At 44.0% G+C, this 15,203-nt stretch overlaps 1 protein-coding gene across 4 annotated transcripts in view; it reads left to right on the top strand.

Moving 5' to 3' along the window:
- Window positions 1-15,203, top strand: part of CADM2 (cell adhesion molecule 2) — a 1,138,796-nt gene that overhangs the window by 597,288 nt on the left and 526,305 nt on the right. Inside the window, exon 1 of one of the 4 annotated variants that reach the window (XM_059720620.1) lies at window positions 12,368-12,482. The exons of 1 other annotated variant lie outside the window; for it this stretch is intronic. In XM_059720620.1, coding sequence (XP_059576603.1) covers window positions 12,401-12,482 — 82 coding nt within the window. In that variant the 5' untranslated portion in view covers window positions 12,368-12,400. Of the gene's footprint in view, window positions 1-12,367; window positions 12,483-15,203 lie in introns of those variants that run through there. 2 more of the 4 variants (XM_059720621.1, XM_059720618.1) reach the window with 2 other exon arrangements.

Below are 15,203 nucleotides of genomic sequence, written 5' to 3'. Positions count from 1 at the left end.
CTACTTTTACCATTAGCCAGGGAGTTTTGCAAATTATTTTCACCATATCTTAAGCAATTGAGTCATTTTCAGTCATGGAGCATGTAAGGTAAGTATATATAATTTAATGTAAGATTTCTATTTGTTACCTTCTTTGGTGATATAGTCAAAGCTAGCAGTAATTTGAAATGCAGTGATGCCTATAATATAGATTTGCCTTTTACAGATTTAGCAAATCCTGAACTTAAGTAAACTGAGTTAGAAGGTTTTAAAAACATGTGTTGTTCATGGCAGTTTGTTTACCTTAAAATCATAAACTAATGTTCTCGTAACATTTCCTTGGTGTGTGGTTTAAAATGAGTGGAAATTTCTGTTAGGAAGGTAATATATCAAGATTCTAAAGGCTGTGCCTGTCATTTCTCAAAGGAGTATATGTATTTCTGAATATATGTTTCTTTGTAGAAAGATACACACAAAATAAAGCTACATGAAAAGAAAGTAGCAGTGGAGCACCGAGAAATGAAAAATAAAATTGTGTGTTGTCCTGTATGCCTATTAGGTCTGCGAAATCTCACCGGCTGTTTCGTTTCAACGCTGTTTTGACTCATTTTGAGCTTGCAACAGCAAAATCAAAACAAAATGAAAGGCTTCAAAACAGCCTCGAAATGAAATGAGGGTAGTTGAAATGTTTTGAAAGTTTCAAAACGTTTTGAGTTTTGAAGCAAGGCTTGCTTGCAGCTAAAGAGAAACTAAGGAGACGGAAGGGGAAGAGGGGGGAAGGACTGCTCTGACATTGACATCTGTAGCTAGCCAGTGGCTGTGATCCTTCACTGAGGTCCCTTCCAATCCCAGTGCTCTGGGGGATGGATGGAAAAACAGCATGAAAAGCATTGTTTGAACTGAGCTTTTTCTGTGTCTTCACACTTACAAGTGACATGAGTTTTGTTCTGAACAGTTTGAGGTGCAGTTTCCTAGAAACCCCTGCACCTATCTCCTTGAAACTTGGCAGGCTTCATGGCCCCAGCAGGGACTACCATCCCTGCAGTTTTCACCCCGCTGCACATAATACACACACAAAGTCACACGTCATGAGTTTTGCTTGTCAGCACCTTGAGGTACAGTTTCCCAGAAACCCCTGTGCCTATCTCCTGGAAAGCTGGCAGGCTTCATGGCCTCAGCAGGGGCTACCATCCCTGCAAGTTTCATCTGAATCAGGCAAGAAATGACACAATTATAGGCAGTTTTGTGCTTCCCCATTATAACCTATGGGCGAAACAGTTTAGACTAAACAAAACAGAACAAATGCTTTCAAAACAAAGCAAAACTCGAAATTAAACACTGTCCCATCAAAATGGTGAAACAGAAGTTGGAACAAAACAGTGCTGTTTCAAACAGCCCTAAAGCCTATATGTTCATTATATTACTTTTTAATTACAAAATTGTTTTTCCCCTTTATATAAGACTCCTGCTCTATTCCTTGTGCATTTTGAATAGTTAACGAGGCAGAGTTGCTCAGTGAATTTGAGAGAAACACTCATTTCAAATAACAGCAGTTGTCTTTGACATAGAGATGCTTTACAGCCAGCTTTAAAGCAGCATGACTTTTCAGTGAATTTGTTACAACATATACCATAAAAGGCAACAAATCACAGTAACATTCTGGTTAACTGTACAAAGTAAATTTTCAGTATGGTGCTTATGGATTTAGCTGTGAGGTTCTCATTAAACATTAATGTTGGTCTTATGATAAAATTCTATTTTATTGCAATGAACATTTATTTTGTAGCTGATTAGATAGCTAAGGCATTATAATGTGATTTAGAGCCTTTTTTTCTATAGGTTAGTGATTTGAATCTAGCTCTAATAGGTAATGACCAATGGTAGTTGCTATTTCAGGGTTGGTTCAGTGGTTGATGAGAATTCAGTGGACAGCCTCATTATAGTACTTAGTGCACATGCCTTGACATAACATTTAGCAGCTTCAGTAGAGAGGGTTGAATTGGCATGGAGACCGAACTGCCATCTTAGCTTTACAGATTACAGTCTCCTTGCAGGGCAGGGTAATGACATTTACATTTGCTGCTCTCAGTAATTTTAACTGCTTAGAAAAATTACTTTGATTTTCTGAAATGTTCACAAGTGCTAAATTTAAAGAGAGGGAGACATACTTTTAGTACAGAGCTTTTGACATGCTGGGATTTGAAACATGACCCCATCTGAAAACTTTCACTATTCAAGACTCAGGATCATAGGAAAGTAGGGCTGGAAAGGTTGTCATGAGGCTGTCCAAGGCAGGATCATGTATGACAAAGCATCTCAGCCAAATATCTGTCTAACTTGCTCTTTAAAAATGTCCAGGGATGGTGTAACAGGAAGCCCAGAGATTCCTGTTATTTTAAGAGGAAATTAAAGCAGACTGAGCTGGATCAGGGAGGGCTGGCAGCTTGGAAGCAAGCTAGCTGCTAATGAACATGCTGCCAGCAAGATGACAGACTGCTAGATCCAACTAGAGGTCCACCCCCGGATGGTAACACACACAGAGGGGAGACAGAGTAGCAAACAGCACTAAGACAGACAGGGAGGCAGCCCAGGAGCAAAAGGCTGTAGGCTGCTAAGTTAAGCCCTCCTAGGCCAGAGCAGGAGGGTCATCAGGCCCAAAGACCTGTGAGTGTCTGCAGTCATGTGGCCAAATGGGCTAGGCTGAGGAGAGACATGAAGCCAGGGCCTGAGAGCAGGTAGTCAGTCTGGCCCTGAAAGCTGAAGGTGTGAGAACTCCTGAACAGGAAGGCTGAGGAGACTGCTTGGCTGACTCAAGATGCCCTGAGCTCTACAACCAAGATTCCTACAGCTTGCAGGGAAGTGGTACCCAGTATGGGGATGGAGCTTGGTGATCCCTGCAGAGATCTTCTGTAATGTTGAAACCCAGTGGGGAGAGAGCTTTTTTTACAGCAAGCAGGCTTTTGGATTGTATTGTGATTTGTACCAGTGGTTTGGGTTTGGGACTGTCAAGAGAAGTAGGAGGTCCCAATAGTGCCTGAGGGCACAAAAATGTCTTGGCTAGGTCTGATCTGTGTCTTGAGCCCTGCCATGGACTGACGGGGCTCAAAATCCAGAACGGGTCTAGCCAGAGGACTGGAGTGTCTGCAACTCTACCCAACATGGTGCTGTCTGTAGATTTGCTAAGTATATACTCAATCCCACTGTCCAAATCATTAATAGAGATGTTAAACAATACCAGATCCAGGACAGACACCTAGGGTACCCTAGTTGATACCTACTTCTAACTAGATATTGATCCTATCTTGATAGTTAGGTAGCTTATGTTATTCCATGACATGACTGTAAAATAATATACAAAGAGGAAATAGTTAATATTTGGAATTGCTGTGTATTCCTGCTAATTATTTAGCAACTGGAGGTGTGACTTTGGCACCCTGGTCAGCACAAGAGTGCAGGAGGGAAGCACGAGATTAACTCCCCATACAGGGGCTACCACAGTTGTGGCACCTGCAACCTCAGTGAAAGCTCCCTGAACAGGGAGTGTTGTGTAGACAGTGGTGGTGGTGACATTGGTTCCCTGGGAACTGACAATCTGGCACCTGCTTTGAATCAACATGCAGGGCAGGTCTCTCAATAAACTTCTACCATCCCCCAGCCTCCCAGCTCCAGTTATACTACTATTAGGCACAGCCTGATAAATTAGATATTGATAAGACACAGCACATCAGGGAACCATTGGAGAGAGACCATCTATGGCCTCCTTGCTCCCAAGCAGCAGTAACTGATGATTAGACCATGAGAAATAGGGCCAGCCTATTGTTGGAGGTGGGGGGGAGTGGGATTTCTAGCTAACTGGCTTAAGAATATGAATGGAATCAAATATCTGGTATCCCACACCTACTTCCCTACTTCCCACACACTTGTTTTAAGGAGAAAGTAAGCAGGCATAAAGCCAGAGATAGGCAGGACCCTGAACTATGATCCAGCTGCCTTTTATAAGCCCTATAGAAGTGGGTTCTTGTTTCACACAGATTCACAGAAGTCTAGGGCTGGAAGGGACCTCCCTTGCATAGCCATGTATCCTTAGCCACAATCTAGATATTAGCGTGCATGCAGAACTTTGGGGAGATTAGGAGGAGGTTACATTTTGTTAACAATGGCCACCTGATCTAACTTAGTTTGCCCAGGTATGGACCTTACACTTAGAACCCTAGTAACATTGATGTAAGTAAGAACTGTACAGAAGTTCCAGGAAGGTTAGATCAGTCTAAAATGGCCAGTCTAATTTTAGTTAACCCTATCTTCAAGGTAGTCTAACTTAGATTGGGTTGGCCATTTTTCATTCAATTTAACTTTTCTAAACTTCTGTACAGCTCCCAGTGCATCCCCACATCTGGGGAAACCCAACTGCTGGCCTCAGCCCTAGGGCTGCGCTTTCTCTACTAGCCTTCTGGTACTGAGCTATTTTTAGCCACCCATCCCCTGGCCTTGTCCCCAGATGGACAACCCGCCCAAGGACCAGCCAATACCCACAGTCCACCAAACCCCCGCCATCCAACAGGCCACCCCAGTGCCAGTTTTTATCAGTATTTGCGAGTACCAAGAGCTGAGGAAGTAAGTCAGGGTGGGGGAAGGGCAGAAGGGATGGGAGGCTAGGTTTTCTGTGGGGGGTTGTTCATCTGGAGGTGGTGGGGTGGGGGGCTACAAATAGCCCCTGGTCCTGGGGGGTGGGGGAGAGAATGCCTTATTCCTTCAAATCCCTGTGTGGCCCCTAAGAGTCCCCCTGATCCCTCCCAATGCCACAAATCCTGCTTTGGGCCCTGCATGCCCCCCTGATCTCCCCCTGCCCCCCGTAGATTCTGCCTGCTTCCTCATCCCCCCTAGTCCCTCTTAGGGACCCTGCCTGCCCTTTTGATCCCCCAGTTTTCCCATGGACCCTGCTAGCCTCCCGATCCCTCCTGTGAATACTGCCTGGCTCTCTGATCCCTCCCATAGACTCTGCCTGCCCCCCCCCCCCAATACTCTAGTCCACTCTGTGGACTCCTCTTGCTCTCTAAATTCCCCCAATCTTCCTTGCAGACATTGCCTATCTCCTCAGTCCCCCAATACCTCCGGCAGATCCTGCTTTTCTCCATTATCCCCTCCAAGCCAGTTTGCCCCCCCAATTCTCCCAAACTGCCCATTAGCGCCCCCCCCCATTCTGACTTGCCATAGATCAGGTGGCCATTTTTAACTCAAACTAACCTTCCCCTAAGTTCCCTAAATGTCTGTACCTAGGCTTAGAGGTTATTGAGTCAGAGCTTTAAAAAAAGCCATCAGTAGTCAGTTTTTTTGGTAAGTTTTTATTAATATCTGTATTTCTGGGTGGGAAGTGGTGGGGGGTTTTCAAAGGATTCCTGGTGTCACTGTTTCTCACAGTGATTGTTCCTTCTCTGAGATTATTATTTTACTCGGTTTATCTTATCTTTTCTATTATGTGTCAGTACAAAAGTTTCATTATGTTCTATCTTTATTTTTAATACCTGCAGTAAAGTGTGCAAACCAAAAAGATGTTTACAACATTCTGTGTAGCATACAGATGGCATCTATAACCCTAACCATATGTCTTGTCTTTTCAAGGATGCCCATTTAGGTCTGTCTTCTTTGTGGGAACCAAATCAGTTCAGAAAAGAAATAGTCTCTCAAATGTATGTTTTCTTAAGGTAATCTAGATCTCATGTGAAAAAAGTTTCACCAGAAATTCATTTTCTTTAGCAGAAAGCTTGCTTGATCTATTTGTTCAGGCCCTAATCTTTCAATAAGCTCCAAATGGATGGCCATCTATAATCATCTAGATCCTCTAGAACAGGAGTGTCAAAGATATTGTCTGTGAGCCAGACTGACCTGTGGAGCCATGCCTGCACGGCTCTTGAAAGGGTTTAAAAGTACAGGGGTGCAAACAGGTATGGGGCGGAGAGGCAAGTAATGCATCTGCTTTAATCCCTGTGGCTCCCTGAATGGACACAATAGCTCAGGAACCCATAGTGATTAACACTTCCACTGTTCACCCCACTACTAGGTCTAGGGACAGAAATTGCATATAAACTAGTATAAGTGATTGGAAGCAGGTTCAAATCTGTAATGCAATAGAAGTTGAGGGTGGGTGGGCTAGACTTGGCCCAAGTTATCCTCTCCCTCTGAGCAGGGAGGCATGCTCCAGAGCCCCCCTGGCTTCTAGCCTGGGCCATTGCAGGCATGTGGTTGCATTTCTGGGATAAAAAAGGAATGCCTGTTTGCTTGCTTGTTGGTTTGATCTGTGCAGCTTAGACTAACCTGAAAAGGTTGAATCAACTCAGCCTTGGTGTTTTTCACAATCTGTACATAGCCTAGAGGTTAGTCCAGGGGTGGGCAATTATTTTGGTCAGAGGGTTTCTTACCCTGTTTTGGAAGGCTGTCGAGGGCCACATGGGTAGCTCCACCCCTTGACAGGTGCCCTGCCCCCTGGTCACCATCTTGGGACCAATGTCCCAATGTCTTTGGTCCCAAGACATTAGGACAGTGGTCCTATGTCCTAGGGCCAGCACCAGTGGGGCCCAAAGTGGGGCACAGGCTGGCAGGGGTTTGTGGAGCTGGGCTGCACCAGCAGGGAGATGGGGGAGCTGACCTGGCTCCATAGAGCCTCTGCCGTCTGGGACCCCGTGCTCCTGCCACCCTGCACTGGGCCCCACTACCACTGGCCCTGGGACACCGGTGTGGGCCCTGTGCTCCTGCTGGCTCCCCACCCACTCACTTCCAGTGCCTCCCAGCCCCGTGCTACAGGCAGGGGGCAGTGCACAGCTCTGACCCCCTGCTCACCTGCAGGGAAGAAGCTGGTGCTAAGCATGGGGAAAAGCGGCCCCTCACCTGCCCCATGGCCAGCATTCCCTGCTGCAGCCACTCGCAGCGCACACGGGGCTGTCCTGAGCAGGCACAGGCAACCCCACACAGGCTGCAAGTGGCTACAGTGTGGGGTACCGGCCACAGGGTGAGTGAGGGGCCACTTTTCCCTGCACTCAGCACCAGCTTGTAACCCAGCCCCTCTGCCAGCCTGGGCTCTGTGCTGGCTCCAGGCTCACCCGTCAGGGCTGCTCATGGCGGCAGCAGCTGTGACCCCCCTGCTTGCCATGCCAGGCAGTGTTGGCTGCTGCCACCTGCCTGGAGCATGTGCTGGGCAGCCCACAGGCGGTGGTGGCAAACACTGCCCTGTGCAGCAAGTGGGGGTGGGGCCGCAGCTGCTGTCACCACGAGCAGCCCTGATGGGCAATCCCGGAGCCAGCAGGGCCCAGGCTGGTAGTGAGGCCGGGTTACCAGGTGGTGCTGAGCGCAGCAGGGGGGAAAAGTGGTCCCTCCCCCGCCCTGGGGTCGGCACTCCCTGCTGCAGCCACTTGCATCCCATGCAGGGCTGTCCAGAGCAGGCACAGGCAGCTCCAGGTGGGCTGCAAGTGGCTACAGTGCGGGGCACTGGCCATGGAGTGGAGGAAGGGCTGCTTCCCCTGCTTCTGCGCTCAGCTTTTCCCCGGGCCAGTTTTCCCCAGGCTCCTCCCCTGCCCTTTCCCCCCACCTTCCTCCTTACCTGCACAGTGCAGCCACATGGTCCCAGGCCAGAAGCCCCTGCTGGGGCTTCCAGCTGGGGGGCAGGGCCGGGTGGGCCCCACTGGGGCATCTACTTCCTGTGGGACCTACTGCCCTTGGTTCATGTCATTTTTCACAGGAACCAAGGACAGAGAAATATTAATTTTCTAAATTTTTAGGGGCCCCGTGGGCCAGATAGAATGGCCTTGCAGGCCAAATCCGGCCTGCGAGCCATATTTTGCCCACCCCTGGGTTAGTGTGTCTGAACTTATCTTGTGAGGTGCCCCATCACCCAGATCTGGCCTGTGTGGTCCAAGAGAGTTTGGCATCCATCCCCTGAAGTAAATGAGGACCCTTGACCTAGCAAGGCTGTCCTACTTAAAGCTCTTTTTCAGAGTTAGGTCAAACCTTTGCTTGCATGTGGTCTAGCTACATTTTTTTTTTTTTTTTTACTGAAGTCTATTTTTATCACTCTTAATAAATACCATTAGCTAGATACTCCAGTACCCTGAGACTATTTTGCACTATATTTATGAAACAAAGCTCCTGGAAATTTAACATTTCAAATTTAAAATATGTTTATGGATATTTTGCATTATCTGGATGCAAAGTACAGCATGGGCAGGTTGTATTGGTGAATCTGGCTCATTTTTTAAAACACTTTAAGCTAACAGTGAAAATATTTCTGGATGGTTATTGTGTAAAGAAACCTTACAAAGCAAATGAATACATAAGAGATTGAACTTTTTTCCAGAAGTGAAAATTTATGAAGCCTGGTGTTATTAGACCATTTCTAACCAACTGCCTTCAACTAGATGGCATAGGTACACTTGCTGTGGTTTATAGTCCAGTCCATAACTGTAAACCATACTAGTGATGCAAACTAGGCAGTGCCTGCCTAGTTTGCATCACTAGTGTGGTTTACAGTCATGGTTTCATGTTGCTAGGCAGTGAAGTATTGTTAATAGTTTCAAGGCAAGATTAACAAACAGGCCCATTGAACATAGACTTGAGTACAGTGGCTTTAAAGTACCTTTCTACTTTTGAATGAAAAAACCTAATTATGGAAATAATCAAAATATCTGTTGTTATTCATTCCTATCTATCTATCTATCTATCTATCTATCTATCTATCTATCTATCTATCTATCTATCTATCTATCTATCTATCTATCTATCAGTTTTATGCTGTTGTCCATCGGTACATCAGAATCATCTGAGTGCCTTCCATAAAAAATCATCACAATAGCAAAGTCCCTAATGAACTTCATGCAGTCTCTGACACTTCTCCCTTTCCTGATTGTTCTTTCTTAAAACAGGGATTAAGAGTAAATTAAATAAGCACTTTATGCAGTGAAAAGTATTTAAGACTGTGAACTCAGTAGGAGCATGAAGGTCTCAGGAAGTGTTAGGCTGTAGATCTCTGAAGATTAACTAGCCATCTGTCATGAACTGAGTAGTTGAAGCTGTAGTTCTAAGGAGGATGTTTCAGTTATCTATAGGGTAACCATATTATTTTAAGGAAATCTGGGACAGGGGGTGACCCACACCCCCCTGCCCCAACCTTATGGCTCCCAGGAGCTCTGACAGTGAGGCAGGGCAAAACAGTGTGAAGGCCCATGGCCAGGCTTCACCCACCACACAAAGAGGCTTGACCTGGCTGGGATCAGTCCCTGTGCAGTACCTCCTGGGCTCTCCCAGACTATGCTACATAGCCATATGGTGCCTCACCATCACTGCCAGTAACTCCCCTGGGTCTCAGCCTGGGCTTGAGGGCAGGACATGAGGCTGTTGGTGGCAAGTAGTCATCCTGGCTCACCCTGTGCAGCTGCCAAAGCCCAAGCCCTAGCCCCTTCTCCTGGCCCACCCTGCCCAAACCAATCCCTACCCCAGGCAGGAGTAGCAATGTTCAGGCCAGCCCACCCACCCAGCCTCCAGCTGCTACTTAGGATGAGCCAGGCCAGGCACATGCAGGTAGGGTGGCACCACCAATCCAGGACTTTTCCTTCAATTTTAGCAAATAGGCTGGGACACCATGACAGTCTATGAAATCTGGGACCATCCTGGCCAAATGGGGATGTATACTCACCCTAGCTATCCACAGGTCCTGCATGGTAGAGTAATCATGTTTGCTTCATCTTTTGGGAGAGCAAAAGAGATAGTCTACAGTGTTAGCTGAGCAGACATATGACTGTAAAGAGTGTTGTTGCCCTATGAGGCTAGGTTCAGACATTCAGAAAGCCTAGATGGAACTGATCTGTAGCAAACAGAACACACATTCACCCTTTGGCGGGGGTGGGAGGGAGGAACAGTGAAACTTAGACTGGGTTCCACCATTTTTAAACCAGTCTATGTGTGAAAAACTTTTGTTATGGGTATAAACCAGTCTCTGGTAACTTATACAAGTAAAAGTGTAATGTCTGTACCTGGCCCAAAAAAGCAAAGTGTACTCTGATCTGCACTACATGTAAGTCTATATTCAGAAGTTTAAAATAGATTTTGATGGGCAGGTGAAAAGTTTTAAAAGCTATAGACTCTAAATGTATTTGGACTGATTGAGTGCACTGTGGAGGTTCATAGAAAGGTATGGTGGTTGTCATGAAGTATTATGTAGTTTCTGAACTTGATCTCAAAACTTTTTATTGATTTTTTTTTTTTTTTTTTTTTTTTTTTTAGGGTTTTCTGCATAGATGCTTGTTTTCCATTTCCTAGAAAAATAAGTAATAAAAGTGTTCACCATCTGGGAGTAAGAACAGAGAATTAAGTAGAGCAATATAAATCCTTTAAAGAGAATACTGTGGGCAGCATGGTACACAGCCTGATATTAAGAGGGATGACTGGGCAGACAATAGCACTCAGTTTGGGATGTTCAGACTGACCTGATCTGTCATGTGCAGAATTTGAAAGAAGCATACTCAGTCACTAGACTGTAAAATAGATGAAATGTTGCTAAAATTTTATCTGATTGTCATCAGGCATATTCAAGAGCCCAGTGCATGCTCATGGGACTCACAAGATGAGTTGGTTGATACAGCATTTTGTGGCTTACTACAAACCACATGCTTTGGAAGAACACTAGGGAAACAATTTATACTATTTCACATGGCGGGGGGGGAGGGACCTGTTCACAGGATTTTGAATTGGTGAGACAGCACTTAGAATACTGGACAACTAATGGAGAAGTCCCCATTCATTAATAGTAGAGAGAAAATTACAGTTATATTTAGGGCCTGGTTTAAATTGCAATTTCAGATTTTTCATGAAAATCATGAAATTAAGTGATTTTCATGAAAACTGATTTGCAATGAAATGCCATGATATGGCCATGTGTATAAATCTTCCTAAAACTTGATCTCCCCAGCAAGCAGCCATATCATGGCATTTCATTGCAACAAGATGGTGGCTGCAGGCTGGGGAAACCCTTGTAGCCCAGGGGAGGGAGGAAGGGGTGGCAAAAGGGGCAGAGGGAGGAGAGAGTTTGGGGATGGGTAGGGGAGGGGCTGTTTGCTCCTTCAAGTGAGAAAACTGGGGTGTGGGTGGTTGGGGGCATCTGGAGGCTGCCTTGGCAGATGGCCCTGGCACCAGATAGGAGAGGGGCTGTTTGCTTCTCTGGGTGGGAAAACTCAGGCATGGGGGGTTGGGGGCAAGGGAGAGAACAGATGTGAGAAGGAGCAAAACAGTCCCTCCCCTACCTGGTGCCAGGGCCATCTACCAAGGCAGCTGTCAGGTGCCCTCAATCCTCTGTGCCCCAGTTTTCCCACCCACAGAAGCAAATAGCCATTTGCTGTTCCTGCCTCTTCCAGTGAGAAGCTACAATTCCTGCTACAATTAAACCTGTCCTGAAACCAGCCTCCTCAGCCACTCAAGAGTTGTGGGGGGCACCAGGGATCTAGGCATGAAAATGGGAGCCCTACAACAATCAGGCCACAATATTAGTGATCTGGGCCTGCAATTTAGACCAGGCCCTACTTATGATTGTAAGTATAGTCATGGATAGAATAATGGACAAAGGGAAAAAAATCAGGTATCAGATACTGCTGCTTCAACCCACTCCCCACCAGGATCCATTAACTCCCCCCACCCCCCAGGACCTGCTACTAGTACTCTCCTCCCCAATCCCCACTGCCCCACCTGACTCAGATGGCATTCCTGGCACCAGCAAATTTGTGCACAAAAGGGGACCTGATCTATGATCATGTGGCTTAATGTAAATCACCTGATCATAGATTAGGTCTTGTGAACTTGTGCACATGCCCAAGGTAGATAAGATCACTGGAACCTTTCCCTTAGAACCTGAAATTAAATTAACTTAATCTGTCAAACCTATTTGGGATAACTGGCTTCCAAGAACTGAGAGCCAAACTCAGACTGTAAAATGAACATTCTAGGTCAGCATAGGCATAATCAGCTGGTACAAATAAAGTATTCAAGTATGTCCTGATTATCAGAATTCAAAAAACCAGAAGGAATTCCAGAAAAAAAATTAAAGCTTATCAGTAATAATTTGAGGCCACATCTGCACCAGGTGCAGCTACAAAAGGGCAGGAATACCACAGAACACTGCCTGTATCTGTGTGGGGAGTTTGTTGTTTTGACTGGTGATAAAAGGCCAAGCAGGATACCAGCTGCCAAGGAAGGTTCAGTAGACCTAAGATGATCTTTAAAATAAAATGTATTCTAGGGCTTGGCACCTTAAAATCACGCTGCTGCCAAACACATCACATGGGTTGCCATGCATGCTGGCTCCAGTAAAGGAACAGACCCTCTGCATGGAAGGTTAGAAGATCTAAGATAGCTATGCCAGCAAACAGAAGGCAGCAGAGCCAAGTTAATGCTGAAATTTCATAAAAATGTGATTTGTATGTATCCTGCTTTCTCTTCCCTATTCTTCTGCTTCCTACAAAAATGTAAAGGTAAGAGGAAAGGATTAGTTTAAAACATTTTATTGTGGTAGTATTTGAGACATCTGCAATAGTCAATATGTTTGCAATAAATATTTTATACACATAGGCTCTGCTTTCTGGAACACTATTCTCTGACCTTGTGTCATTATAGAAATATATCTGGTGTTGATGTAGAAATAAGCCCTTCACACTGTACATTGTTTTGCCCTTTTGAATAATTTAATTTTTGATTAAGCTTAGTTTGTTAAATCAACTTAGAGTGTAATGTGAATGACAATGAAGTCTTGTTTGAATGAAATTACCCTTTTTACCATCAAATAGAACATGATACCTAGAAAAGAAACTGTCTTGTGCTGTGAGCATGAACAAACCTATAAAGCTACTGTAGTGGTATCAAAAAATTACTACCAGCATTAACACAATTTTCCGTCCCCAGGACACATACACTGTCTCCATACTACACAGAGTTAGAGGAAAATTTATAAAGAAAATCTCTGCTATTAGAGCAAGAAATTAGGTTTAGACCAGCCCATCTATTTAGTCCACAGTTCTAAGCAGGAATAAGGAATAAATCCACTGTTTTCAACAACTTGTCATTTTCTTAGTGTAGATGAAAGGAAACCATACACGCCAACAACAAGAGAACTGGTATCAGGGCTTAATATAATTACACTTTGCATTGATTTCCTTATTTAATACCTCTTCACATTTATTCAGTATCTTAATGCCAGAATTAATGCAGGTTTGTTTATTTTTTAACTACTGCTATTGACGTCCCTATTTTTTGTGGAACTTGTGGTTGTATTTAGAGAATACATTTGGTTTTGAATCGAGATATCACATTTTTTAAAAATGTTACTTGATTTGCTCCTCCTGTCTGTAGTTACAGTTTGCTCTTCATGAAGGTAGGGCTTGCCAGGTTTTCTTCCTCTTGTTCTTATGTTATATACAGCATATATATCTTGCATTTCTAATATGTAAGTGTACTGCTTAGGTGCCCTTGTTAAAAGTATAAGCACTTTTAAAACATTTACATTTATATCATAAACTGCTTACAATAAAAGCTATCTTTTATTTAGAAATAAAATGTATTATTAGGGAATTCTCCTAGGAGAATGGAGGTGTAGAATTTTGAGGTCTTATAACAACACAGCATGACACCAACATGGCAAGATGTTGAGAGAATATGCCTATGTAACCATGTACAATTTTATAAATATGTTTGATCTTCACACTAATGTATACCATACACTATACCAAATATTCCTTGAAGCATGGACTGGACACCAGGAGTTCTGCTATCCAGACAGGGTTATGGCTACTAAGACAGGGGTCTTAAAAGTGAGCTGTTTCACTCAGTTAAGTATTTCATATAAAAGTAGGACAGCACAAATAGGCAGGCCCCTGACTTTCACCTCAAGATACCCTGTTGTTTAGGGCACTATCCTGAAAGGTGGCAGACTATGGTTCAGATCCCTGCCTAAATCAAGCAGAAGATTTGAATTTAGGTGTCCTATGCCTTGGCTAAGTGCCCTTGTTGCTAATGGAAAGAAATGTTTTAAGGGAGACCTACCTTGATCCCTTCTGTTGGAACTGTTTTACTTTGTCCCTGTGTTGATGAATGCCTAAATTAAGAGAGACTAATTGTAGCTTGTATTGTAAGAGACTAATTCTTGCTTGTAACTTAGTGTTTAAAGCACTGTCTTAGTTACTCCTAATTCTCTTGGGAGGTGGGAGAAGTGGGTTGGAATCCTCTCCAGTAAAGGAGGATACAGAACCCAAATTAACAACATCCTGTTGAAACCAAGATGCTGAACTCAACTGTTGAACTGAACTACCCTTCCTGCCCCAAAGATATAGCACACTTCTGATTTAAAAAGAAAGAAAGAAAAACAAACAAACAAACAAACAAACAGGGCTTATAATTTGTCATGCTGTTGATTTGGTTTGTTTAAACAAACACATTTGTCATCTTTACTAACCATAAATGGCTCTTTGAGAGCACAGCATGAAAAATCAAGCAAGGGAACATTTCTATAAAAAAAACCTTTTCTCCCCCCCTGTTCAGCACATTCTCACTAGCTCATGAACAAAAATAAAGGGAATGGAGTCCATACGGTTTTAAACACTGAGAAAGAACAGCATAGACTTATCTTATACATTTCTATGCATTACCAGATGTATTTTCAGGAATACAAAGATGTGTTATTTCAGAGAATGATACAGTCTAGGTGCCTTTTCAAAAGTCATATGATTCTAGTGACAGCCTCAAAAAAGACAAATGGATTCAAAGGATTTTTTAAAGGCACTTTTAGCTGTACAACAGTATTCAGATTGAAAGCTACTAATGTTGGGCTGTATTCTGAAAGCAGAAAATAACTCTTTGTGCTTCAGAAATATGGAAACCAAGTAAAATAGGAGTTATATACGTATTCAAATTCTACTGAGCATATAGCTTCTCCTTGGCTTCAGTAGAAATAATTGAAAAGGAAAAGTACTTCTGGACACACACTATTCTGTTTACAGGCCTATAAATGTGATTACATAAAATGCCACAAAATTCTGTAAGCTCAAACAGCCATCTCTTTTTTGAAAGTCTGATGTCTCTCCTATATCTTGTTATTGCCAAACAGTTATACCAATGGATACTAGCAGAGATTTGAGAGCTATTCAACAGAGAAATAAATGCAGCTGTGGTGAGGCTGAGACTAATAGCACAGTGTTACAAAC

Source organism: Alligator mississippiensis, chromosome 1 (assembly GCF_030867095.1).
Source record: "Alligator mississippiensis isolate rAllMis1 chromosome 1, rAllMis1, whole genome shotgun sequence".
Taxonomy (NCBI): domain Eukaryota; kingdom Metazoa; phylum Chordata; order Crocodylia; family Alligatoridae; genus Alligator; species Alligator mississippiensis.
Note: the sequence above shows the minus strand (reverse complement) of the source record. Positions and strands in the feature narration are given on the sequence as shown.